General features: G+C 40.0%; 1 protein-coding gene, 2 non-coding genes and 1 pseudogene across 3 annotated transcripts; all 4 read right to left on the bottom strand.

Annotated features, from left to right (window-relative positions):
• Positions 1–282: 282 nt before the first annotated feature.
• kpna2 (karyopherin alpha 2 (RAG cohort 1, importin alpha 1)) lies at positions 283–14,089 on the bottom strand. The gene is made up of 11 exons (XM_034241375.1): positions 14,052–14,089; positions 13,721–13,847; positions 13,496–13,636; positions 12,483–12,571; positions 10,311–10,579; positions 9,270–9,364; positions 7,413–7,676; positions 4,959–5,192; positions 4,581–4,763; positions 604–753; positions 283–519 (listed from the first exon to the last, which is right to left on the bottom strand). Exons 2-11 carry the CDS (start codon positions 13,787–13,789, stop codon positions 427–429), a joined length of 1,587 nt encoding a protein of 528 aa, XP_034097266.1. The 5' UTR covers positions 13,790–13,847; positions 14,052–14,089; the 3' UTR covers positions 283–426.
• LOC117563191 lies at positions 6,007–6,135 on the bottom strand. The gene has a single exon (XR_004571670.1). It is a non-coding gene; the product is annotated as a small nucleolar RNA ACA64 (small nucleolar RNA).
• On the bottom strand, positions 8,573–8,701 carry LOC117563190. The gene has a single exon (XR_004571669.1). It is a non-coding gene; the product is annotated as a small nucleolar RNA ACA64 (small nucleolar RNA).
• Positions 14,090–16,506: 2,417 nt separating the features above from the next.
• Positions 16,507–27,557, bottom strand: part of LOC117563182 — a 65,370-nt pseudogene continuing 54,319 nt past the window's right edge.

Genomic DNA, 27,557 nt, shown 5'->3' with positions numbered 1-27,557 from the left:
CTCCACAGAATCACACTACACACCTACGCCATGATTACATTCAGGCAGACTGTAGAACACAACCTCTTTGGACAATTCATATACTTATTGAAAACAAGCTACAAAATGTCATACCTTGGAAAATGCCGTTTAATAGCCTTAACTTTCGCTAAATTGATTTATCTACTTTTTAAGACCCCACGGACACCCTGAAGAATCTAAATATTTAAGATGAAATACAAATATGTAAACCCAAGTAAAAGAAAATATATAAAAAAGTCAGTAAACACAAACCAAAAACCATTGCTAGTGGTACAAACAACTTTATTTACAGTCATGTTTTGTCACATTAAAACAGTATGTACAACACATACAGGAAACTCCACAGATGGAGACAAACAGGAGGGTACAGTAAAGTGTAGAGAAGAAGTGGAAATCAGAAAGTCTCTAGAAGTTGAAACTTGTGCTTTGGTTTTCACTGATCTGGAATGCATAGCCGTCATCGGTCACTTCGGGAACCACAGACTGAACCACCTCGTCCTTTAACAACAGAAACATAAAGTTAAGACGACTCATAGGTGTAAAAAAAGGTTCGTTTAAAATCAGTTTTAAGAAGAGACGTACCTCGTCAGAGAAGTATTTCTCGATCAGGTTGAGGGAAGCTTTGTAGACCATCTCGTTCTCGTGATTCTGCAGGGCTTCGATCTTGTCGAGTCCTCCGCACTCTTCGACCATCAGACTCAGCTTTTCGGACTCGCCGATTTTATCCCCAGCCTGGAAGGAAAACATGCATAAATGTTACTTCAGAGCCACGATGTTACCTCTCATAATGCAGGAAGGACTCCTAAAACCCGGAAATTAGTTGTCATTTTTAGCAGTTTCTGAATGTATTTTTGGTTGTCAGCCTGAAATATGCTGAAGAGATTTGTTTTTATTCTACCACAGAATATGTCCGTTAATACTACCCTACTGGTGAATTAAAAAAACGGCAGTAAAGTGTCTAAATGAGACGCCTAAACGCCATCACGCATAACATTAGCCACCTTTAGCTTAGCGGTGGTGACGTGAAGTGGTGACGTATCAACTTTGGTACTTAAAACAGATAAAGTAATTATCGTAGGTGACTTTAATATTCATGTTGACGATGATAAAAATAGCGTTACTGTTGCATTTAACTCTATATTAGATTCTGTTGGTTTTTGTCAGAGTGTAAATAAACCAACCCACTGCTATAATCACACTCTCGACCTTGTTCTGACTTATGGTATTGAAATTGAGCAACTATTAGTCGAACCGCATAATCCTGCTTTATCCGACCATTTCTTAGTAACTTTTGAAGTACTGTTACGAGACTACAAAGCATTAGTCAAAAGCTCTTGCAGCATAAACCTATCTGTTAGTGCTATAGCCAAATTTAAGGAAGAGATTCCACCAATACTTAACTCGATAGCATGTCTGCATGTAAGGGAGGAAACTTATACAAAATGTACACCACCCCAAATTGATCATGTTGTTGATAGTGCTACAGATGCGCTGCGAATAAAATTAGACTCTGTTGCTCCTTTGAAAAAGAAGAAAATAAAACAACATAGATTAGCTCCATGGCATAATGCCGAAACCCGCAAAATAAAGCAAAAGTCGAGACAACTTGAAAGGATATGGCGTTCTACTAAACCTGACGAATCTCGTTTAATTTGGCATATTGCTCTCAATGAATATAAGAAAGCACTGCGTAAAGCGAGAGCAGCCTACTACTCTTCATTAATAGATGAGAATAAGAATAATGCAAGATTTCTTTTCAGCACTGTAGCCAGGCTGACAGATAGCCATAGCTCGATTGAGCCTTCTATTCCCATAGCACTCAGTAGTAATGATTTTATGTGCTTTTTTAACGATAAAATTGTTACTCTTAGAAACAAAATTAATGACCTCTTGCCTTTGACCAGTATAGTGTTATCAACAGCTCCCGGAAACGTAAGTTCTAATATTACACTAGATAGTAAACTAGAATGCTTTTCAGCCATAAACCTTGAACAATTAAATTCAATGATTCTCTCTTCTAAACCATCAACGTGCATGTTAGACCCAATTCCAACTAAGCTGTTGAAGGAAGTTTTTCCATTAATTAGCACTTCTTTATTAAATATTATGAATATGTCTTTATTATCAGGCTATGTTCCACAATCATTCAAAGTAGCAGTGATAAAACCGCTTCTTAAAAAGCACAACCTCGATCCAGAGGTTTTAGCCAACTATAGACCTATTTCTAATCTTCCGTTCCTCTCAAAAATTCTTGAGAAAGCGGTCGCAAAACAGTTGTGTGATTACTTAAAAAAACAATTATTTATTTGAAGATTTTCAGTCTGGCTTTAGAACACATCATAGCACAGAGACAGCTCTGGTTAAAGTCACAAATGACATTCTAATAGCCTCTGACAAGGGACGTGTCTCTATTCTTGTTTTGCTCGATCTCAGTGCTGCATTTGATACTATCGACCATGATATCCTATTGCAAAGACTAGAGCACTTAGTTGGCATACAGGGAACTGCTTTAGACTGGTTTAGGTCCTATCTATCTGAACGCTCTCAGTTTGTACGTGTCAATGATGAATCTTCCACGCAAACCAAAGTTAGCCATGGAGTGCCACAGGGCTCAGTGCTCGGACCTATTTTGTTCACATTATATATGCTTCCGTTAGGCAATATTATAAGGAATCATTCTGTAAACTTTCATTGTTATGCGGATGATACTCAACTATATTTATCAATCAAGCCTGATGAAATTAATCATCTAAATACAATTCAAGACTGCCTTAAGGACTTAAAAACGTGGATGACCTTAAACTTTTTGATGTTAAACACGACCAAGACTGAAGTTATTGTACTTGGCCCGAAGAATCTACGAAACAAATTATCTAAGGATATACTAACTATGGATGGCATTAATTTGGCCTCCAGTGAGACTGTAAGGAATCTTGGTGTTATATTTGATCAGGATTTATCCTTTAACGCCCACATAAAATCAATTTCAAGGACCGCCTACTTCCATCTACGTAACATTGCAAAAATCAGGCATATCTTGCCTCAAAACGATGCAGAGAAACTAGTCCATGCATTTGTTACTTCAAGGCTGGATTATTGTAACTCTTTATTATCAGGGTGTACCAAGAAGTCAGTCAAGTCGCTTCAGCTGATTCAAAATGCTGCGGCTCGTGTACTAACCAGAGTTAGGACAAGGGACCACATTACTCCTGTTCTGGCTGCCTTACACTGGCTCCCTATAGAACACAGGATAGAATTTAAAATTCTTCTTCTCGCCTACAAAGCCCTTAATGGGCAGGCGCCATCTTACCTTAAAGAACTCATTATACCCTACTGTCCTACTAGGGCATTGCGTTCCAAGAATGCAGGGTTGTTGGTTGTTCCTAGAGTCTCTAAAAGTACAATGGGAGCCAGAGCCTTTTCTTATCAAGCTCCACATTTGTGGAATCAGCTTCCAGTTTGTGTTCGGGCGGCAGACACCCTATCCGTTTTTAAGAGTGCGCTTAAGACCTTCCTTTTTGATAAAGCTTATAGTTAGGGCTGATTAGATCCAGCCCCTAGTTTTGCTGATATAGGCTTAGTTTGTCGGGGGACATCTTACTTCTTCCTTCTCTCTGTCTATACCTGTGTACTCTCATGTTCCGATTAACCCAGCTTCCCCAAATGTCTTTCTTTTTGGTGTCTATATACGCCGGGATCCGGAGTCATGGATGATCCTGCGCTCCTCTGTCCTGGATCGCGAGCCCTGGATCTTGAGTCGTGGCTGTGGTCCTGGATCATAGGTCCTGGATGGATATCCTCGTGGATTCATCTTCCTATTATACACACATGCATTTCCAAACATTTGGACTACCTATGTTGCAAATGTATTATCTTTTCAATTTACACACGGCATCTATTGCACGTCTGTCCGTCCTGGGAGAGGGATCCCTCCTCTGTTGCTCTCCCTGAGGTTTCTCCCATGTTCCCTTTAAACTGTGGGTTTTCTCCGGAAGTTTTTCCTTGTACGATGTGAGGGTCTAAGGACAGAGGGTGTCGTATTGTCATACTGATATTTTGTACAAACTGTAAAGTCCACTGAGACAAATGTAACATTTGTGATATTGGGCTATATAAATAAACATTGATTGATTGATTGATTGAAGTCATGTGACCGTGCTGTAGTTCCTTTATAGCCCAACATTAGCCTCCTTTAGCTTAGCGGTGGTGATGTGAAGTCATATGACCGTGCTGTAGTTCCTTTATAGCCCAACATTAGCCACCTTTAGCTTAGCGGTGGTGACGTGAAGTCATGTGACCGTGCTGTAGTTCCTTTATAGCCCAACATTAGCTTTTTACTTCAGAAATCATAAAGTGGTGTTAACATGTGGAGATTATCCTGCTGAACTAAACCTGTAAGTATCATAAACGTTTGTTTGACACAGAGATTGTTTTCTTGACATTATCCAAAATCACATGGAGAAATCCCATTGGACCAGGAGATGCTGCCTTCAGGGTCAGTTCACATCCCACTCTATAGATCTTTAAACAGTGTTGTGTTCTCCCCTGGAAACGCTCACCATGAAGATGTTGGTGATGGCGTCCAGGATGACGAGGATGATCTTGCTGTCCTTGGAGGAGAGGAGGTTCAGCAGCGGCTCCAGGATGTTGGCCTGCACCAGGTAGACCACCTGCTGCACGGACCCCCCGCTGGTGAAGTTCGTGATGGCCCACACCGCCTCCTTCTGGGTTTTATAGTCACCCTGCAGAGAAAAGCGATGGAGACGATGAGCCATATGGTTATCACTAGCTATGTGCATATGACAATAAAACCTTTGAATCTTGAACTTCTGTTTTTAATGCGACGTTATCATATTTTTAAAAAACAATAGCGGAGCAGGTAGCTCAGTCTGAAGCAACCAATAACGAGCTTAATAAAAACCATTAACAAAACGTACCCGGAGCAGCACGTCCGCCAGCAGGGGCACGAGCCCGGCGTCGATGACCTCCTGGATCTGGCAGTCCCTGCCGGCCGTCACGTTGGACAGCGTCCAGGCCGCCTCCTTCTGGATGTTGGCCTTCTTGTGGCGCAGCAGCGCGGGGAACATGGCGAGGGCTCCGGAGTCCAGCACCGCCTGCGTCTGCTCGTCTGTCCCCGTCACGATGTTCCCCAGGGCTCGCAGCGCCGGGGTCTGAGGGGGGGGGGGGGGGGGGGGGGGGGGGGGGGAGGACAGTCTCTTTAGTTATGGAGTCATATTCTCTGACTTTAAAAAAATAAATAAATCATAATTCTGAACTTTTATCTCATTTTAAAATCTCACTATCAGTTTTCTTTAAAGATCTATCAGGCTAAAAAATAGAAACTAATAGAGTGGCGAAGTCCCTCCCTTTCCGGTGGAGCTCCATGGGACCTTAATTCAGAAAAAGTATGTATTGAAGTCAATGGAGAGAAAGATTATCCTTCAATCCCGTTTGAATTGAGCCACGAATTACACACATGATGATTGTCAATTTTAAAGATAATTTTGCAAGTCAAAACATTTAAATGTGTCGTAAAACTGTGAAGTAACACTTTTTTTTTGTTTAAAAAAAAGAAAAGAAGTTTGTTTCTCTTGTGTGTTACCAGCCATTGTTAACCAATCAGAAGTGGCCCATGATAGAAGCTGATAGACAGATTGATCCAATCACTTGAAATACTTTTCCAAATGGCTTCCAATGGAGCTTTAGATGGTTTGGCAAAGCATCTGAGTCAGGTTAGTAATGCTCCATCACATGTTTCTATTACAGGGTGAATCTTAAACTGACGCTTGACTTTAAAGCAACCCAACGGGAGTTTCATTCCCTTGGGTCGCTTAAAAACAAATATCGCAAATCCAATCGCAACATCTGTCAGAAAAATCACAATTAGATTATTTCCCCAAATCGTGCAGCCCTAATTCCCAGCACACATATTCATCAAAGCCAATCTGACTTCCCAATGATTACATACTGTAGATTATTCAATGCTTTTGTCGGCACATGGGTTTTATCGCTCTGCCAATGTGTGAGCAGGAAATAAGCTTCATGCGCCAGGATACTCTAGGCTCAGGTATCTGAACTCAGGTCACGTTTCACCTGAGGTCATTTTCAGACCGAGCCGAATGAGTCATACTTTTGATTCATAGGTATTTCAAAATATCAGGATCTTTAAATCTCATAATGCCTTGGAAGTCAGCACTGTGGCCTTATTGATCAATACGACGATGAAGTCATAGTTTTGACTTGTTAAAATCGTAATTATTAAGTTCTCATTTTAAAAATCTCACAATCAGTTTTTTTAAATCTTATAATACATTAGATTTTAATAACGCTTTTCCAAATGCTCTTTACATAAAATAATGGCTTTATATATTTCTTAATAATCTCTGTTTTACTACTACTTGCAACCACATGAACAACACCTATTTTAGATTTCCTTAAATCAATGTTTTAGGTTGAAACAAATAAAAAATGGAATGTTGATTTTCTTACTGCTCCTAAAAAAGGGTCAATCTACAACATGCAAGAGCTGTGAGCCCTTCCTCTCGCTGCCCCATGTACTGTGTTCTGTGACAGTTGATTGATGGGGACTGACGCTCACCTCCTCTGTCCTCTCACGTCACCGCCGTCCTCTGCTCACGCACCGCGCCCGCGCACGCACCGCCGCGCGCGCAACGCACCGCCGCGCAGCAAGCCACCGCCGCGCACGCAACGCACCGCCGCGCACGCACCCGCCGCGCACGCACGCACCGCCGCGCGCACGCACGCGCGCGCGCGCACGCACCGCCGCGCGCGCACGCACCGCCGCGCACGCAGCACCCACGCACGCACCGCACGCACCGGCCGCCCACGCACCGCGCGCACGCACGCACGCCGCGCACGCACCGCCGCGCGCGCAACGCACCGCCGCGCACGCAACGCACCGCACCGCACGCACGCACGCACCGCCGCGCACGCACGCACCGCGCGCGCACGCACGCCGCGCACGCACGCCCGCCGCGCACGCACGCCCGCGCGCACGCACGCCCCGCCCGCACGCCCCGCCGCGTCTCACGCACTCACCGCGCCCCTCACCGCACGCACGCACCTCCTCTCGCTCACTCAACCTCCACTCACGCACCTCCTCTCTCTCACTCACTCACTCACCCTCACCTCCTCTCACTCACTCACCTCCTCTCACTCACCTCACTCACTCACCTCACTCACTCACCTCCTCTCACTCACTCACCTCCTCTCACTCACCTCCTCCTCCTCACTCACCTCCTCTCACTCACTCACCTCCTCTCACTCACCTCCTCTCACTCACCTCCTCTGGGGACTGACGCTATAAACACATACATTTCCTTCCGATTATACAAAATAAAAACACCACATATAAGAGGTTTGGTACGCACCACGACGGCCAGCTCCTCGAACCCGAGCAGCTTGACGAGGCGGGGGATGAGCCCGGTCTGCACCATGACCTCGATGCGGTCGTTGGAGCCGTCCGTCAGGTAGGACACGGCCCAGCAGGTGTCGGCCAGCACCTCCCGGTCCTCGTGGTGCAGCAGACGCACCAGCACAGGCAGGATCTGCTGGATGGCTGCGAGGGGGGGGGACGGGTTCTTGTTCCTGCAGAGGTTAGAGAGGGTCCAGGTCACGTTCCTCAGGTAGCCCACCTGCAGAGAGAGAGAGGTTAGTTTGATATGAGAGGAGGCATGGTGTCAGAGCGCCCTCTAGTGGGGACAGAGGAGAATGACTGAAAGTACATTTCTTGAATAATAAGTCATATTGCTATTGTACTTCAAACAGTATTTCTTGTAATAGTTTTTCTATGTATATTTGCTCTTGGTTTACAACTAGATTCCTCTTACTGTGTTAATGTGTAAGGTTCTTACTAAATAAACCCGAGTCTGATTCTCAATAAAAGCGGATATTACAAATTATGTTGAATTTGATATTTCTCAATTAACACATTTTTAAACGTAATACTTTATTTAAATAAATACTTATACAGAATATAAGAGAGCCCTTTGCTGAGAGAGGAGTGTCGAGTCAGAGCGCCCTCTAGTGGGGACAGAGGGGAATGACCATGTATCATTTGCTTGTGTTCTCCATACTTTCAATTCTGATAAAGTTCTCCATTTCACTTCGGATATTCATACTTTTACTTAAGCCTTATTTATTGTAATAATACATTTGATTTATATAGCGCTTTTCCTGGTGCTCAAGGCGCTTTATTTATCCATTAATATGATGAGTAATCAGTGAATATCAAACATGCCTAATAGGTCTGACGAACTTGGAGCAATTTACATTCACCGTGTGTACACTAGTGCTGTAGCGACGTCGACGCGTCGCTACAGCACTAGTGTACACGTTGAAATGATACAACGTCTTGGAAAAAGCGCAATTGATAATATCTCAACTAATGAGATCCTTTTTGAAATATTTCATACTATAATTCCAGATTTATGTTTGACCAGCATGGCAACGACATGACCGACTAGGTACATCCTAATTGGCTCTAACATGGGGGAACACCACTTAAGAGTTACTGGAGATTATTCAATGCTTTTGTCGGCACATGGGTTTTATCGCTCTGCCAATGTGTGAGCAGGAAATAAGCTTCATGCGCCAGGATACTCTAGGCTCAGGTATCTGAACTCAGGTCACGTTTCACCTGAGGTCATTTTCAGACCGAGCCGAATGAGCAACGGGTCCATTTCACCCACAGCTGTTTTTTGATTGCATGTAGCTTTTTTCAATAAAATATTCAAGTCTCCCAGTGCTGACGTTTCCTGGAAGTGTGTTATGTAGCGCCCTCTGTTGTTAAAAATTGTTTTTCATTCTTTAAATTCTGATAAAGTGCACTTTTACCCCCAAATTGCTATTTTACTTTGTATATTTATACCTTTTTTGGATTTGATATGTGTTCCTTTTTAAGTCCTCTCTGCGTATGTATCCATCATTATACACCAGATCTAATTCAGTGTATGTTTAAATCTATAAAGATCATTGAAATGTAAATTATTATGGTGAATATGACTTTTAAACTTAATTTTGTAATAATTAGTTCGGCTGTTTTTTTCTTTTCTTGAAATACTTATGTAGAATAATCAGAATATATTCTTTTAAATGTGTTTAAGGAATTCAATAAGGTGTTTTTTCCCCTTTAAACTGCCTGTAAGGACATTTTCTCCCATTATAAGAAAAGTACATGTATGGACAAACCAAGTCAGATAATAAACCAGATGACTGGAAGCACTCACAGTGAGCACGGAGAGGTCGGGCACGGCCAGCAGGCTGAGCAGAGGGAGGACGGCTCCGTGTTTGATCACATGGTCTCTGAGGGCAGAGCCATCGCCTGAGAGAGGGGACGAACAACACGGCTCATTAAGACAAGATGAGAAAACATACATCTGCAAGTAATACCACCAATAAAGTAAAATCTGAGTGGCTAAAAACCAGTTTGATACTAAGGACGGCCTGATCTATAGAATATGAGACATTTCTACATTTTTGGGAAAAGAACCAGGTGCGACTTTTTGGAAGATGTGTCAAATACACAGAGTTGGCTTAAGTGAAAGTATTTGATATGTGTCATGTCCCATTTCAGAATCATATATATTAAATAACTGGATTATGATCATTAATGCGTCAATGACTTTCAATGACTTTCAATGACCAAAAAAATTACTCTTTCAGCGGTTCCACTGAAAATGGTTTATTTTAACATGGAACAGGAAAATAAGGTCTGCATCTGGAACATGTTGAGCCTATCTAAAACAAATCAAATAGGCTTACTAGCTTCTACGCGCTAAAGCAACTCAAATCTCTCACCAGCAAAACACCTCGTCAGTTAAATGCCATTTTACGTTTCATTACTATTCAGTATAAAATACTCTTAACGCTGATAATATGAGCTTGTATCAGACTGTGCACAACAGCCCCTCTCGGTCCCAGGAGTTGACAGAGTCCCTGAGGATCTGTGTTCCTGTGATTATCATTAAGTATTACTATTTGGGCGATTAGATAAAATATAAATTATATTTTATGCAACTTTGGTTACATTTCCATAACTTCTCCAGGGCCTGGAATTAGCATTTTGAATTTCCATGACTTTTCAATGACCGTAAGAACCCTGATAAGTAGAGCTAAAAGTACAATACTGGCTTCTGAAATGGAGCGCAGTAGAAGTATTAGCATACAATATAAATACTTGAGTACCTAAAAGTTCTACTTGTACTAAAGCTACTTCATTGTAATCCACCTCTGTAGATACAATGTGAAGAAGATGGCTTAATAAATACCGGCGATGTTCCCCAGCGCCCACACGGCCTGCTCGCTGATGTGCTGGTGGGGGGAGTTGACCAGGCCGATGAAGGCGGGGATGCCCCCCCCCTCCACCACGGCTGCCGTCTGCTCTGAGGTCCCCGAGGCGATGTTGGTGAGAGCCCAGGACGCTTCAAACTGCATGGGGGGGGAATCCACCAGGCTCAGGAAGGACACGAACCTCGGGATGAGACCCGCGCTGATCAGCTGGTTGATCGGGGGGTTCTTCTCCCGGGAGAGGAGCTTCCTGTGAGGAGAGAGGAGATGAGTTAGAGGAGAGGAGGGAGGAGTTAGAGGAGAGGAGGGAGGAGTTAAGGAGAGGAGTTAGAGGAGAGGAGTTGAGTGAGAGGAGGTGAGTTGAGTGAGTGGAGAGGAGGTGAGTTGAGTGAGAGGAGGTGAGTTGAGTGAGAGGAGGTGAGTTGAGTGAGAGGAGGTGAGTTGAGTGAGGAGGTGAGTGAGAGGAGAAGAGGTGAGTGAGGAGGTGAGTGAGAGGAGAAGAGGTGAGTGAGAGGAGAGGAGGTGAGTGAGTGAGAGGAGGTGAGTTGAGTGAGAGGAGGTGAGTTGAGTGAGAGGAGGTGAGGTGAGAGAGGAGTGAGAGGAGAGGAGTGAGAGGAGTGAGAGGAGAGGAGGTGAGTGAGAGGAGAGGAGGTGAGTGAGAGGAGTGAGAGGAGTGAGAGGAGAGGAGGTGAGTGGAGAGGAGTGAGAGGAGAGTGAGAGGAGAGGAGTGAGAGGAGGTGAGTGAGAGGAGAGGAGGTGAGTGAGAGGAGAGGAGGTGAGTGAGAGGAGGTGAGTGAGAGGAGAGGAGGTGAGTGAGAGGAGAAGAGGTGAGTGAGAGGAGAGGAGGTGAGTGAGAGGAGAGAGGTGAGTGAGAGGAGAGAGGTGAGTGGGAGGTGAGTGAGAGGAGGTGAGTGAGAGGAGGTGAGTGAGAGGAGAGAGGAGGTGAGTGAGAGGAGAGAGGAGGTGAGTGAGAGGAGAAAGGAGGTGAGTGAGAGGAGAGGAGGTGAGTGAGAGGAGAGAGGTGAGTGAGAGGAGAGAGGTGAGTGAGAGGAGGTGAGTGAGAGAGGAGAGAGGTGAGTGAGAGGAGGTGAGTGAGAGGAGGTGAGTGAGAGGAGGTGAGTGAGAGGAGAGGAGCTGAGTGAGAGGAGAGAGGAGGTGAGTGAGAGGAGGTGAGTGAGAGGAGAGAGGAGGTGAGTGAGAGGAGAAAGGAGGTGAGTGAGAGGAGAAAGGAGGTGAGTGAGAGGAGAGGAGGTGAGTGAGAGGAGGTGAGACTGTCAGATGTGATCACTATGGGGGAGTTCACACACTTTAAGTAGAAACAAAAGCCAACGTAAAAGACAGGTCTTCTTCGCAGCTTCTGAGAGCGGTGTCAGAGAGAGAGTTCCACAGAGAGAGAGTTCCACAGAGAGAGAGAGAGTTCCACAGAGAGAGAGTTCCACAGAGAGAGAGAGTTCCACAGAGAGAGAGTTCCACAGAGAGAGAGAGTTCCACAGAGAGAGAGAGTTCCACAGAGAGAGAGTTCCACAGAGAGAGAGTTCCACAGAGAGAGAGTTCCACAGAGAGAGAGAGTTCCACAGAGAGAGAGAGTTCCACAGAGAGAGAGAGTTCCACAGAGAGAGAGAGTTCCACAGAGAGAGAGAGTTCCACAGAGAGAGAGAGTTCCACAGAGAGAGAGTTCCACAGAGAGAGAGAGTTCCACAGAGAGAGAGTTCCACAGAGAGAGAGTTCCACAGAGAGAGAGTTCCACAGAGAGAGAGTTCCACAGAGAGAGAGAGTTCCACAGAGAGAGAGTTCCACAGAGAGAGAGTTCCACAGAGAGAGAGAGTTCCACAGAGAGAGAGAGTTCCACAGAGAGAGAGCTCCACAGAGAGAGAGTTCCACAGAGAGAGAGTTCCACAGAGAGAGAGAGTTCCACAGAGAGAGAGAGTTCCACAGAGAGAGAGTTCCACAGAGAGAGAGTTCCACAGAGAGAGAGTTCCACAGAGAGAGAGTTCCACAGAGAGAGAGTTCCACAGAGAGAGAGAGAGTTCCACAGAGAGAGAGTTCCACAGAGAGAGAGTTCCACAGAGAGAGAGAGTTCCACAGAGAGAGAGAGTTCCACAGAGGCACCTTTATATATATATATATATATATAATGATAAATGTGTTGTTACCGTGCTGCCTGAGTGGCCTGCAGCTGAGTCTCTGCGTCTCCACTGTTCACTCCAGTGAGGATCTCCTCCACCGTCCACTGTCTGAACGCCTGGCAGGAGGACAACACAGGGAAGATCAACAACAACAACAACAACTCCTAACCGCTACATTGTCTAGAAAAATGATAGATACAGCCAACAACAACAAAGAGGACATGAAGTTACAATCCCACGTAATGTTACTTATCATTATCCAATTTGTACCTCGGTCAAATGAATACATTAGGCTGCAGTACTGTAGATACAGCTGAAACAAGTAGGCGGTTGAGAATTTGATAAAACGTACATGTAATAAAAAGTATTTATGGAGGTCTATGTTTTTCTATCACAAAGAAATATGCAACGTCCGTGCTACCGTAACATCTTAAATGATGATAGATCATAACGTAGAAAAACATGGTTCTTTATCAATGAGGAGAAAAATCCCCAGCCTATTTTAATTCAACAACTTTTAGAAGAATATATATTTGTTAGAATAGATTATAATGCCGTTCAGCCCATGCTAATACAATAGCATTGTATCAGTGAAGCACAGTATCCCTATCCCTCTGTTTAACGTTATCAAACAATACGTTTCCATTTTGTCAGATTGATTCTAATCAGAAGAAAGTAGGCAACCATTTTGAATAGGACTGCTGAAAATGTGATTAAATAAAAAACACATATAGGGAGTTTCACAAAGACATGAATGCATACAAAGTACATGCTAAAGGGATTTAAGGGTGGGGTCTGTGGTGTTAAAACCGACCCCTTACATTCCTCAACTAACAGATCTCAGATCAGCAGCACAGAGCAGAATACATTTCAAAGATTAAACTACAAAAAAAAGTTACATTATTGACTTTTTAGAACATTATAAATGGGGTTTTCTTGTATTCTCTGCATATAAAACCACATTGATGTCGTGTAAAACCAGCTGGAACAATAGATTTAACGTTTCATTCGTTTTAAAATATGTGTTTTAAAACGCTCACCTGACAGTTCTGGGTCCTCTCCTGCAGAGGGGAAGTGGCCTCGTCAGGAAACACTGCCACATTTCTCTTTTTGAACATCTGGTCATCTTTCTTCGCCTTTCGGAGCTCCACGTTCACCTCCACCCTCCTGCGTCGAAGCTCCTGCATTTACGGTCAATTTAAAGTCACATTTAAACTTCAAATATGTGGATTAAGAAGCTAAAACGTCGCAGAAATAAAACTCACATTGGCATCTTTGCCTTTGTTCTTGAATTTGTTCAGACGGTCGGCGTTCTCACATGACGGAGCAGACATGTTTGCAGGTGACAGGGAAGCTTAGCAGCAGTAAAAATGAAGTTTTAAGTGGTTTTTCCTGCAAAGAAATATAGGTTAAGTCACTTTTAGCTGCCTCATGTCAAACATATGGACGGATTGACACCAAAATAAACCCCTGACAGCCAGCTACAGTTGGTAATATCGTCAATAAACCACATACAAGTATGCAAAACTGTATTTTTTCAAGGATAAAATGACATTTCTTTTAATAAAGCTTGATAAGTAGGAGACACGTTCTTACCTGGCTCTCGCTCGGAGGTTGTAATACTCGAAAAGTGCCGGACAGACCTTTAAATTACTGAAACGGAGCCCTCTGATTGGTCCGTTTGAGCAGAAGCATCCAGCCGCCTCTTCTCATTGGTCCGTTTGAAAAAAATCACGAAGCAAACAGGAAGTGTCGTAATGTGGGTATCGCGATATCTCCGTAGCGCGGCAGAATCATACTGCACGGAAACTGATCCTGACTCGGCTTTTAACAGTCGTTCTGGTTTTTCATTGGATGCTTGTGACGAGTGAGCTGATCCCAGATCTGTGGATGTTGGTCCTCATGGAATGACACTTTTACAGTGGACAAACCGTCCCGTCGAACAATGTCGATACTTTTTTGTACATTTACAATAGAAAACGACACGTTTCTTTGTTACTACATAAGGTACCTCATGTCACACCTTTTTATCTCATAATTTCGATTTTTTTCATCACTTCATACTGACATTTTATCCCATAATGACTCTTTACTTCATAATTTCGATTAATCTCATAATTTCGATTTTTCTATCTCGTAATTATGACTTTAGATCTCATAATTTACCTTTTTATCTCATCACTATCCCGTAGTTATGACTTTATCTAATAATTTCAACCTCTTTTCATTTCAAAATCTTGTGATTTTGACTTTAAATCTTATATTTTACTTTTTATTTAATAGTTTTTACTTATTTTATCAATCTTTACGTAGTTCTCATCATTATGACAATGTTTATTACTTTTTTTACCTCATAACTGCCACTTTAGATCTCATGATTGACTTTTTATCCCATAAATATGTGTCATTTTGACTCTTAATCTCATAATTTCTACCTTTTACTCGTTATGACTTTTGTATTTCATAATTTGGACATTTGTCGCATAACGCTGACTTTATATATCATATTTATTTTCTCAAAAGCTCAGATTTTTGGGTACCACGTTACAATAAGACTACCCTTATAAAGTGTTTACGAATAGTTTGTAATTCACTTATTAATTAGGTTGTAAATCATGAATAAGCTTTTATAAAACGAGATTAACAGGCCAACTGTGACCGGCTGCTTGCCAAATAGTGAGCCCATTTATCTGTACTGCCAAGTCTTATTGGCTACCTAGCTTACTTCGTCTTCTTCATCAGCCAGCATCCTTGGTATCTGTTGAGTTGATTCTCGCTAAGTAGCCAATATAAGGCTTAGTCCTCTTGCCAAATAGTGAGCCTCTGTTCAGGGCCAGCCCTGACCAATTTGCTGCCCTAGGCAAGATTTTAGCTGGCACCCCCCCCCCCCCCCCCAAATGCAGACACTTACACTTACTATGACTCGCGCGTGCATGGTTGTGGTGTATATTGTGTAATATTGAAGTTAAAAGCATGCTGCAGGTCTCCCTTGAAAAAGAGATCATTGATCTCAATGGGATTTTACCTGGATAAATAAAGGTTTTGAATTGAATTGAATCAATCTGGTGCACTTTGAGAGCAACATTAGGAAATCTAAGGATACATCTCTCAACACCCATATGAAACAGAACTGGAAGTAGATTTTCTTTATGGATACTTTACAAATCACTCCCCTTTCAAACTGTATTCTTGTTTATTAATAACAACTTTTTTGTACTGTCATATAGTATTTTATACCTGTTTTTCACCTATTCTCTTATTTTTGTATAACTATAATGATCATATAAAGGTGTGCCTTTACCTCACTGAGCTGAGGTTATCAGTCTTTCAGGAGAGAGCTCTCTAAAGCTCTCCCCCCGCGGCCGCTTACACAGTAAATTCCAATGTTAATAAAAGCACACAGAAGCTGTGTACGTTTTTTGGGAGTTTGATTTATTTTAAATTAACACAAATATAAAATTAAAACCTATAATTGCACACTTCCATTATTTCAAAAAAAGAACAATTTCACATAAACCTCTGGGTTTTACTGGGGCTGGGGCAGTTCAACTTGATTTGGGAGGGGGGGGGGGGGGCAGTTTATGGGCGCTGTACACAATATAGGCATAGTTCTGTTAGTATAAGATAATAAGATGTACTTTGTTGATCCAAAATCATGACAAAATATATTTTTTTAATTTCGAACTTTTTTTTTTTCTCCCCAATTTTCGGCGCCCCCTATGGGTTGATGCGCCCTTAGCATTCGCCTATACTGCCTATGCCGAGGGCCAGCCCTGCCTGTGTTGATGCAAACTATGTTAGAACTGGTTCTTAATGATTAATAAAGTGTTTTCAACCTAATTATAAACTCTTTATGAATCCTTTATAAGGGTAGTCTTATTGTAAAGTGGTACAGATTTTTGTCAAATTGCTGTTTTTATCTCATGACTTTTCATGTGGATTTTTTGCCCAGATATATGCATTCATTAATTATAAGCAACAATCCCCCAAATTCAGACATTTTTTATTATTATAATCAAGTTTAAAAAACATTTTCACACATCAAGGAAGATATCAGTCTTTTATATTTTATTAAGTTCCATATACATCAATATTTCTCCAGATGTAATACAAAAAAAGAAAAAGAAATCAGGTGAAAATTGGACAATTATAGTCATTATTTTTTTTTACAAACAGGGCAGAAACCTTCAGATTTAGCGAGTCGTCCTTCTGAGTCAGTCGATCCATTTACAATAGCTTATTACTGTTCGATCAGTAGGTCGAAGACGTTAAACCTACTGCTGTCCAACCGTCTTTCTAAACAAAAAGTGGAAAAAGGCTAATTTAGACACTTGATGCTCAGTAAAACTCAGCTATTGTTCGTCAATATTCAAATTTCTCGTTGGAAATGTCGGATGGCCTTTTGTTAAACAAGAAAGACAAAGAATGAAAAGACTGAGATCCCAAAAAAAAAATAAACATGGAAATATGAGAGCTCCTTAAAGAGTCTTTTCTCCGAGGTAAACCGTCTTCTGAACGCTCCTCAGTTCAGTCCCACCGACGAACACAGGTCCAAAAAAAAGGTCCCTTTCAGAGCGTCAACGCAGACCCTGAACGCAGCACGAGAGTCCGTCACACAGTTCAGAAAAATAGCCGTTTTCTTGGCAAGTGCATTTTTTTTGTTGTTTGAGAAACGTGCGCTGCTTTTTCTAAGAGACCGTGGAACACTGTAGCTTGTTGTTATGAGACCTACAGGATGTGGAGAGAGGGGAGAGTTGAGAGCTCTTCGTGATTTTTATATTTATTTCTGCGACAAACACAACACAGCAGATGCAAAAGCGGAGAATCCTGCAGGAGGAAACATCTGGGAATGCCTTTAGGGAGGAAAGCTTCCAAACTGAGGTTGTGAAGCACTTTGTAGTACATTTTCTTAAAAATCATACTATCTAAAAATGATTGGTTTCATGATTATTTAAAACATTCAAACATACAACCGCTGTACATGATAAAAAAGTATGTACATTCAAGATCTTAACAACCAGCTCAATCAAACTCAAAGGGGATGTAACATACAAAACTTCTCATAAATATCTCTATATAACAAAATACGCAGCTCAAATATGGTTTTTGTTTTATATCCCGTAAGGTGGACACATCATCTATTGAAGCTCAGAAAATAAATACAATAAATGCATTAAACTCCTGATTAAGACGTGAGTTATTGTTGAAAAAAGGCCAGATTGGAGGAAATAATGAGAAGAAAGGGTCCCTTGATTGCATTTTCTGATTAAACTGATTATATTACCAAAAATGTGAAATTGCCGGCGTTTACATGAAAGCACATTGGTGTGTTTGTGTGTGTGATTTCCTTCTTAAGTTATTGTTTTTATATATAGAGAGGCCAGCATCCAGTCCAGACGGCAACTACTTTAAGAATCTGACAATCTGTAAGAAAAGAGAGAATGGGATGGCGTAAATCAAAAAGGCATGCAGCAAAGGTGAACACACACAAATGCAACGATACACACGATACACACATGATACACACATGATACACACACGATACACACATGATACACACACGATACACACACGTGTGAAGACCTAATGGACAGAAAGGCTCCTACATATTTCGGTCCCATTTCATGTTTTATTGGACATTTAACTTGAAAATCGAATGTTTTTCTAAATATATTTTATTGCTTATTCTTAAACTAGCTTCTTATGTTAATGAACACATTCCATATATATCTTAATTATTGGACATTTTCTATTCTAAATTAATCTTTTATCGGAAATTCTTACTACATTTTATTTATATAAATATATACATAATATACATATTTATATTCTATTTTATTTTAAAGTGGATATTTTCCTTAAAATTCTTATATTTATAAACATAATTTATTGTATTTATTTTTAGACATTTTACCTTATTGTCTTATGTTTATATAAATATATCGTTTAGTCTTTATAGCGTATTTTTACTTTAATGAAACCCTCTTCAATGGTCACACACACATGCACACAGTGACATGTGCATTTAACCCCTTCTAGTACTAGGACTTAATGTTATTAAGTATAAAGAGAAATAAGTATTCCGAGTGTTATTGTAATTATATTTTATTATCTGGGTTTGAAATCGGTCTAATGTCCTAATGTTTGTCAGCTCTGTAGGTTTGAGCCGAGCAGCAGTGACTCCATATACTCTCTGATCTCCAGGTGGATCAACGTCCTGCGCATGCCGGTGGTAAACAAAGGGTTAAAAGTGAGTGATGTCATGGAGGGAGAGAGACCCAGATGTTCAGCACATGTGTTTACCTGCTGGCTTTGAAGCCTTTGAGCTTCTGAACGAAGAAGGCCTCCAGCACCTCGGCACACTGGAAGAAGGGCGTGTCGTTGGGGTTGTAGTAGCGACAGTTATCGAAGATTTTGGTCACGTCCGCCACGATCTCCGTGAGCTTCTGGTAATGTCGCTTCTGCAGACGCGTCTCCATCGTGGAGAAGTCTACGAGCGGACGGAGACACATGTGATTAAATAAATACATGTTGTTCATATCGTGGAATAAACAGCATGGAGAAGTCTACGAGCGGACGGAGACTTATACGATTACATTTTCTAGATTATTCATAACGTGAAATGAACAGAGGGTTTATTGTTATTCTGAGCATTTCATCAGGTCAGGAAAGGTTTGATGCTTTGGACATTTGCTTTCCAGGTTTAAGGAACTCATGATAATGTCTGTGATCCAGTTCTTACCCATGGGCTCCTTGATGACGCGATAATAATCCGGAGCGTCGTGAGGATCCACCGGCTCCAAGAAAGGCCACGCCATTTTATGAGACTGTAGAAATAACAGAAAGATAACACACTTATAAGATGGAGTACCAATGAAACCAAAACCAAGAAGGAGTAGACATTATTTTACAGTTGCTACCCCTGGGCCGTCAGGCTGCTCAACCACCACACATAATGGTGGTATAAAGGATTTAAAAAAAGAGTTTTGATAAGCTCTTAAAAACAGTTATTTGTAGGCAATAGCATACTCAACATTTTGCTCAAAATACCAAACAGGTCATTCTAGCCATGCCTCATATCCCTCTATTTCACTTCCTGTTTCTAAAGTGCTGATTTGGGGATAAAGCTTTAAAGAGGAGGGGTCTGAGCTCATGCGGGACCCGGCAGCTACTGTCTAAACTAAATGCTGCCGTGATGAAACGCCATATCATGGATTATCAAGGATTCTCTCTGAAACAGTTTGGAGCTCAAAGGCTTTCTCTCTTGCCGGTTATACCACAAGGTGAGTTCCTTTTTACTTCCTGCTTCTTCACACACATGCTCTCCAGTACAGGTTAGCTCTGAGTGTTAGCGATGCTAATGTAAACACCGACCATATTACGTCCAAAACAGTCGGGCATTGTTTCTGATAGCAACGTTTCTGATTGGGCCGTGGGTCCACATTTCAGATATTACGTCATATCGGACGCAAATCTGGATCAGCTCCGTTGTTCCCCGTTTTTAGAGATTTGGGTACGGAGGAAAAGAGAGAGGGTTTTATTTCCTGACGCTGCGTGAGTTCCCTGACACACCGGGGACACATGGTGATGTAGAGAAGACATCAACAAGTGCATTTTGCATGATAGGTCCCCTTTAAATCTCCCACTTTCTGAGATATTTGGGAATATGGCGTCAGGCCATTTAATAAATATGATAAGACTGTATTGTTAGAGGTCAAATTTAAGGTCATGATGTGGTTAAGTAGAGTCTGGGCAATGATTATAGGTCATCATCATTTTGAAGTGAGAGATTATAAGAAAAGGACGGAGATACAAAATAAATGTGCCGTTATGTGCGCCACCTCGTTTCTATAAATGTTTTTATTCTATTTTATATTGCACATTCTTACTTCTAACTTCTTGTGTTTGTATATATATTTTACAGAGCCGAACATTTGTTTTTCTCCAAGATAAATAAGTATAGAAAAAGTTTTATGGGTGAGTTTTATTCTAATATTTATTTCGGTTTGGAAACTTCACTTCAGAATATGCATTACCATTTACATATATATTAAAAGGATCATACACCTAGAGCAGGGGTGCCCACACTTTTTTGACTGGTGAGCTACTTTTGAAATGACCAGCTCACCGAGGTCTGCCAACCAAAAATAAAATCCCAAATTGCAAGGGTTGCTGAATAACACGTTTTATTTATACATGGGATAATAGGGCTGCAACAAACGACTCATTTGATAATCGATTAATCTATCGATTAATGAAACGATTAATCGACTATTCAGACTATTACTGTATCAGGGTTAGGGTGGACGCCTTTCTCAAACGCTCTGATTTAGCCCTCGACTTTTAGATTTAGCTTGAGGTTGTTTTAGGCATGTGGAAACTAACAAGACAATAAAGATGAATACTTGATTCAAAGATACATATATATTTAAACTAACATTGCTTTTTATTTAAATAAAATAAATAATATTTCGCATCAAAAGAAACAACAACGTTTTAACAAATCGTATTAAATAATGTGATGACAGAACTGTGAACAGAATAGCTGAAACTTTAACTAAATAAATAACAGTTTCCTCTAATCATTAATGTTTGTATAATGTGGTTAACTCGGTGTGTTGCTGCTAACATACAGAACACCTGACGTGGAAACGTTACTCGTGGATGGGGCTACAGAGCTACTAGAAAGACGGTCGAACCCGGTGCATTCCTCCGTCTGGATGTGGAGCACTTTTGATAAATGTTTAGACACATTGCTCGTGTTACCGCCCTCACATGCTGAACTCTTATTGCACTTTAGGTAACGAGCATCGAGACGGGTAAAGTTTAACCACCTTGGAGCGCTTCTCTCCGCCATCTCCGCCGTGTGTCTTTTTCAACTCGCTACTCGGAGGGAAGTCGCTGCTATGCCTTGTGAACACTCCGATAATGCCTCTCCACGTTACCTTTCTTTGGCAGAGCGACGCTTGCTTTACAAATAAGGCAAATAACCTTTGAATGTGACATCACAAACAAATATTCTTCCTCCCATTCTGGGTGGAAGTGGTTTGTCTTTAGCTTCTTGCTCGGTCCCGCACTCATTTTGTTGTTTGTCTCTTTAACTTAATTTGAGTTTTCCCGGCACTTGACTGATTTTGTATCGCTTTGCATTCTGGGTTAACAGACTGGAAAGCGATAGGTCGCTTTTTCTGTCAATCAAGTAAACTCCTGAATTAAGTGGCAGGGAGGAGGGATCAAAACCTGTTCCGTCTATTTTAACGGAGCTGGATTTATTTTTTATGAATGACTCGCGATCTACCAGCATTGCCCCCGCGGTCGACTGGGCACCTCTGATCTAGATATTTAGATCAAATATTGCTCTTCCTGCAATTTGAATATTGCACTAAACCATGTTGTGATTTGGGAAAAACTAAGTACTAACTGTGCAGCCTTACTTTGTAGTAGCGACAGCCGGACAGACATTATTTCTCTCCGTACCTGTAAGGAGCGCAGTATTCTCTTCAGCCCCTCGTAGTCCTTGTCGGTGAGCGGCGTGAGGACCGTCATGGCGTCCTCGGTGGACTGGCACTGCGGACACACGTACAGATCGATGTGGGTCGCCTCGCTCTGAAGGATCCCCACGCAGCGCCCGTGGTACCAGTTCTGACAGCGGTCGCACCCGATGTAGAACCTGAGGGAGAAATCAGAAGAGGTTAAACCAGTAGTGGAGTACAAATACTTTGTTACTGTATTTAAGTACATTTTTCTGGTATCAGTACTTTACTCCAAGACTTGTTTTTCTGAAGACTTTTTACTTTGACTTCTTACATGTTGAACACAAATACCTGTACTTTCTACTCTGTACTTTCTACTTCTTACATGTTGAACTCAAATACCTGTACTTTCTACTTCTCACATGTTGAACAAATACTGTACTTTCTACTTTACATGTTGAACCAAATACCTGTACTTTCTACTTCTTACATGTTGAACCAAATACCTGTACTTTCTACTTCTTACATGTTGAACCAAATACCTGTACTTTCTACTTCTTACATGTTGAACACAAATACTGTACTTTCTACTTCTACATGTTGAACTCAAATACCTGTACTTTCTACTTCTTACATGTTGAACTCAAATACCTGTACTTTCTACTTCTTACATGTTGAACTCAAATACCTGTACTTTCTACTTCTTACATGTTGAAAAAATACCTGTACTTTCTACTTCTTACATGTTGAACTCAAATACCTGTATTCTACTTCTTACATGTTGAACTCAAATACCTGTACTTTCTACTTCTTACATGTTGAACTCAAATACCTGTACTTTCTACTTCTTACATGTTGAACACAAATACCTGTACTTTCTACTTACTCACATGTTTGAACACAGAATACCTGTAACTTTCTACTTCTTACATGTTGAACGCAAATACATGTACTTTCTACTTCTCACATGTTGAACTCAAATACCTGTACTTTCTACTTCTCACATGTTGAACTCAAATACCTGTACTTTCTACTTCTTACATGTTGAACACAAATACCTGTACTGTCTACTTCTTACATGTTGAACACAAATACATGTACTTTCTACTTCTTACATGTTGAACTCAAATACCTGTACTTTCTACTTCTTACAATGTTGGAACTACAAATAACGTACTTTCTACTTCTTACATGTTGAACTCAAATACCTGTACTTTCTACTTCTTACATGTTGAACTCAAATACCTGTACTTTCTACTTCTTACATGTTGAACTCAAATACCTGTACTTTCTACTTCTTACATGTTGAACTCAAATACCTGTACTTTCTACTTCTTACATGTTGAACTCAAATACCCTGTACTTTCTACTTCTCACATGTTGAACACAAATACCTGTACTTTCTACTTCTTACATGTTGAACTCAAATACCTGTACTTTCTACTTCTTACATGTTGAACTCAAATACCTGTACTTTCTACTTCTTACATGTTGAACTCAAATACCTGTACTTTCTACTTCTTACATGTTGAACTCAAAATACCTGTACTTTCTACTTCTTACATGTTGAACTCAAATACCTGTACTTTCTATCTTCTTACATGTTGAACTCAAATACCTGTACTTTCTACTTCTTACATGTTGAACTCAAATACCTGTACTTTCTACTTCTTACATGTTGAACTCAATACCTGTACTTTCTACTTCTTACATGTTGAACTCAAATACCTGTACTTTCTACTTCTTACATGTTGAACTCAAATACCTGTACTTTCTACTTCTTACATGTTGAACTCAAATACCTGTACTTTCTACTTCTTACATGTTGAACTCAAATACCTGTACTTTCTACTTCTTACATGTTGAACTCAAATACCTGTACTTTCTACTTCTTACATGTTGAACTCAAATACCTGTACTTTCTACTTCCTTACATGTTGAACTCAAATACCTGTAACTTTCTACTTCTTACATGTTGAACTCAAATACCTGTACTTTCTACTTCTTACATGTTGAACTCAAATACCTGTACTTTCTACTTCTTACATGTTGACTCAAATACCTGTACTTTCTACTTCTTACATGTTGAAACACAAATACCTGTACTTTCTACTTCTTACATGTTGAACTCAAATACCTGTACTTTCTACTTCTTACATGTTGAACCAAATACCTGTACTTTACTGTTATCTTCTACGTCTTACATGTTGAACTCAAATACCTGTACTTTCTACTTCTTACATGTTGAACTCAAATAACCTGTACTTTCTACTTCTTACATGTTGAACTCAAGATACCTGTACTTTCTACGTCTTACATGTTGAACTCAAATACCTGTACTTTCTACTTCTTACATGTTGAACTCAAATACCTGTACTTTCTACTTCTCACATGTTGAACTCAAATAACCTGTACTTCTTCTACTTCTTACATGTTGAACTCAAATACCTGTACTTTCTACTTCTTACATGTTGAACTCAAAATACCTGTACTTTCTACTTCTTACATGTTGAACACAAATACCTGTACTTTTCTACTGTCTTACATGTTGAACTCAAATACCTGTACTTTCTACTTCTTACTGTTGAAACATCAATCCTGTACTTCTACTTCTTACCATTTGAACTCAAATACCTGTACTTTCTACTTCTTACATGTTGAACTCAAATACCTGTACTTTCTACTTCTTACATGTTGAACTCAAATACCTGTACTTTCTACTTCTCACATGTTGAACTCAAATACCTGTACTTTCTACTTCTTACATGTTGAACTCAAATACCTGTACTTTTCTACTTCTACATGTTGAACTCAATTACCTGTACTTTCTACTTCTTACATGTTGAACTCAAATTACCTGTACTTTCTACTTCTCACATGTTGAACTCAAATACCTGTACTTTCTACTTCTTACATGTTGAACTCAAATACCTGTACTTTCTACTTCTTACATGTTGAACTCAAATACCTGTACTTTCTATTTCTTACATGTTGAACACAAATAACCTGTACTTTCTACTTCTCACATGTTGAACTCAAATACCTGTACTTTCTACTTCTTACATGTTGAACTCAAATACCTGTACTTTCTACTTCTTACATGTTGAACTCAAATACATGTACTTTCTACTTCTTACATGTTGAACTCAAATACATGTACTTTCTACTTCTTACATGTTGAACTCAAATTACCTGTACTTCTACTACTTCTCACAAGACTTGTGAACTTCTCTACATGTTGAACATCAAATACCTGTACTTTCTACTTCTTACATGTTGAACTCCAAATACCTGTACTTTCTACTTCTACATGTTGAACTCAAATACCTGTACTTTCTACTTCTTACATGTGAACTCAAATACCTGTACTTTCTACTTCTTACATGTTGAACTCAAATACCTGTACTTTCTACTTCTTACATGTTGAACTCAAATACCTGTAACTTCTACTTCTTACATGTTGAACTCAAATACCTGTACTTTCTACTTCTACATGTTGAACCAAATACCTGTACTTTCTACTTCTTACATGTTGAACTCAAATACCTGTACTTTCTACTTCTACATGTTGAACCTCAAATACCTGTACTTTCTACTTCTCTACATGTTGAACCAAATACCTGTACTTTCTACTTCTCACATGTTGAACTCAAATACCTGTACTTTCTACTTCTTACATGTTGAACTCAAATACCTGTACTTTCTACTTCTTACATGTTGAACTCAAATACCTGTACTTTCTACTTCTTACATGTTGAACTCAAATACCTGTACTTTCTACTTCTTACATGTTGAACTCAAATACCTGTACTTTCTACTTCCTTACATGGTGAACTCAAACTTACTGTACTTTCTACTTCTCACATGTTGAACTCAAATACCTGTACTTTCTACTTCTTACATGTTGAACTCAAATACCTGTACTTTCTACTTCTTACATGTTGAACACAAATACCTGTACTTTCTACTTCTTACATGTTGAACTACAAATACCTGTACTTTCTACTTCTTACATGTTGAACTCAAATACCTGTACTTTCTACTTCTTACATGTTGAACTCAAATACCTGTACTTTCTACTTCTTACATGTTGAACTCAAATACCTGTACTTTCTACTTCTTACATGTTGAACTCAAATACCTGTACTTTCTACTTCTTACATGTTGAACTCAAATACCTGTACTTTCTACTTCTTACATGTTGAACTCAAATACCTGTACTTTCTACTTCTTACATGTTGAACTCAAATACCTGTACTTTCTACTTCTTACATGTTGAACTCAAATACCTGTACTTTCTACTTCTTACATGTTGAACTCAAATACCTGTACTTTTTACTTCTTACATGTTGAAACTACAATACCTGTACTTTCACTTCTTACATGTTGAAACTCAAATACCTGTACTTTCTACTTCTACATGTTGAACACAAATACCTGTACTTTCTACTTCTCACATGTTGAACTCAAATACCTGGTTACTTTCTACTTCATACATGTTGAACTCAAATACCTGTACTTTCTACTTCTACATGTTGTGAACACAAATACCTGTACTTTCTACTTCTTACATGTTGAATCAAATACCTGTACTTTCTACTTCTTACATGTTGAACTCAAATACCTGTACTTTCTACTTCTTACATGTTGAACTCAAATACCTGTACTTTCTACTTCTTACAGTTGAACTCAAATACCTGTACTTTCTACTTCTTACATGTTGAACTCAAATACATGTATCTTTCTACTTCTACATGTTTGAACTCAATACCTGTACTTTCTACTTCTCTACATGTTGAACTCAAATACCTGTACTTTCTACTCTCTACATGTTGAACTCCAAATACCTGTACTTTCTACTTCTTACATGTTGAACCAAATACCTGTACTTTTACTTCTTACATGTTGAACTCAAATACCTGTACTTTCTACTTCTTACATGTTGAAACTAATACCTGTACTTTCTACTTCTTACATGTTGAACACTCAAATACCTGTACTTTCTACTTCTTACATGTGAACTAATACCTGTACTTTCTACTTCTTACATGTTGAACTCAAATACCTGTACTTTCTACTTCTTACATGTTGAACTCAAATACCTGTACTTTCTATTCTTACATGTTGAACTCAAAACCTGTACTTTCTACTTCTTACATGTTGAACTCAAATACTGTACTTTCTACTTCTTACATGTTGAACTCAAATATGTACTTTCTACTTCTTACATGTTGAACTCAAATACTGTACTTTCTACTTCTTACATGTTGAACAAATACCTGTACTTTCTACTTCTTACATGTTGAACTCAAATACCTGTACTTTCTACTTCTACATGTTGAACTCAAATACCTGTACTTTCTACTTTACATGTTGAACTCAAATACCTGTACTTTCTACTTCTTACATGTGAACTCAAATACCTGTACTTTCTACTCTTACATGTTGAACTTCCAATACCTGTACTTTCTAACTTCTTAACATGTGAACTCAATTACCTGTACTTTCTACCTTCTTACATGTTGTACCAAATACCTGTACTTTCTACTTTTACATGTGAACTCAAATACCTGTATTTCTACTTCTTAATGGTTGAACTCAAATACCTGTACTTTCTACTTCTTACATG

This window comes from Gymnodraco acuticeps, unplaced genomic scaffold, assembly GCF_902827175.1.
Source record: "Gymnodraco acuticeps unplaced genomic scaffold, fGymAcu1.1, whole genome shotgun sequence".
Lineage (NCBI taxonomy): Eukaryota > Metazoa > Chordata > Actinopteri > Perciformes > Bathydraconidae > Gymnodraco > Gymnodraco acuticeps.
The sequence above is the reverse complement of the archived record's forward strand: the minus strand, read 5'-3'. Positions and strand labels throughout refer to the sequence as shown.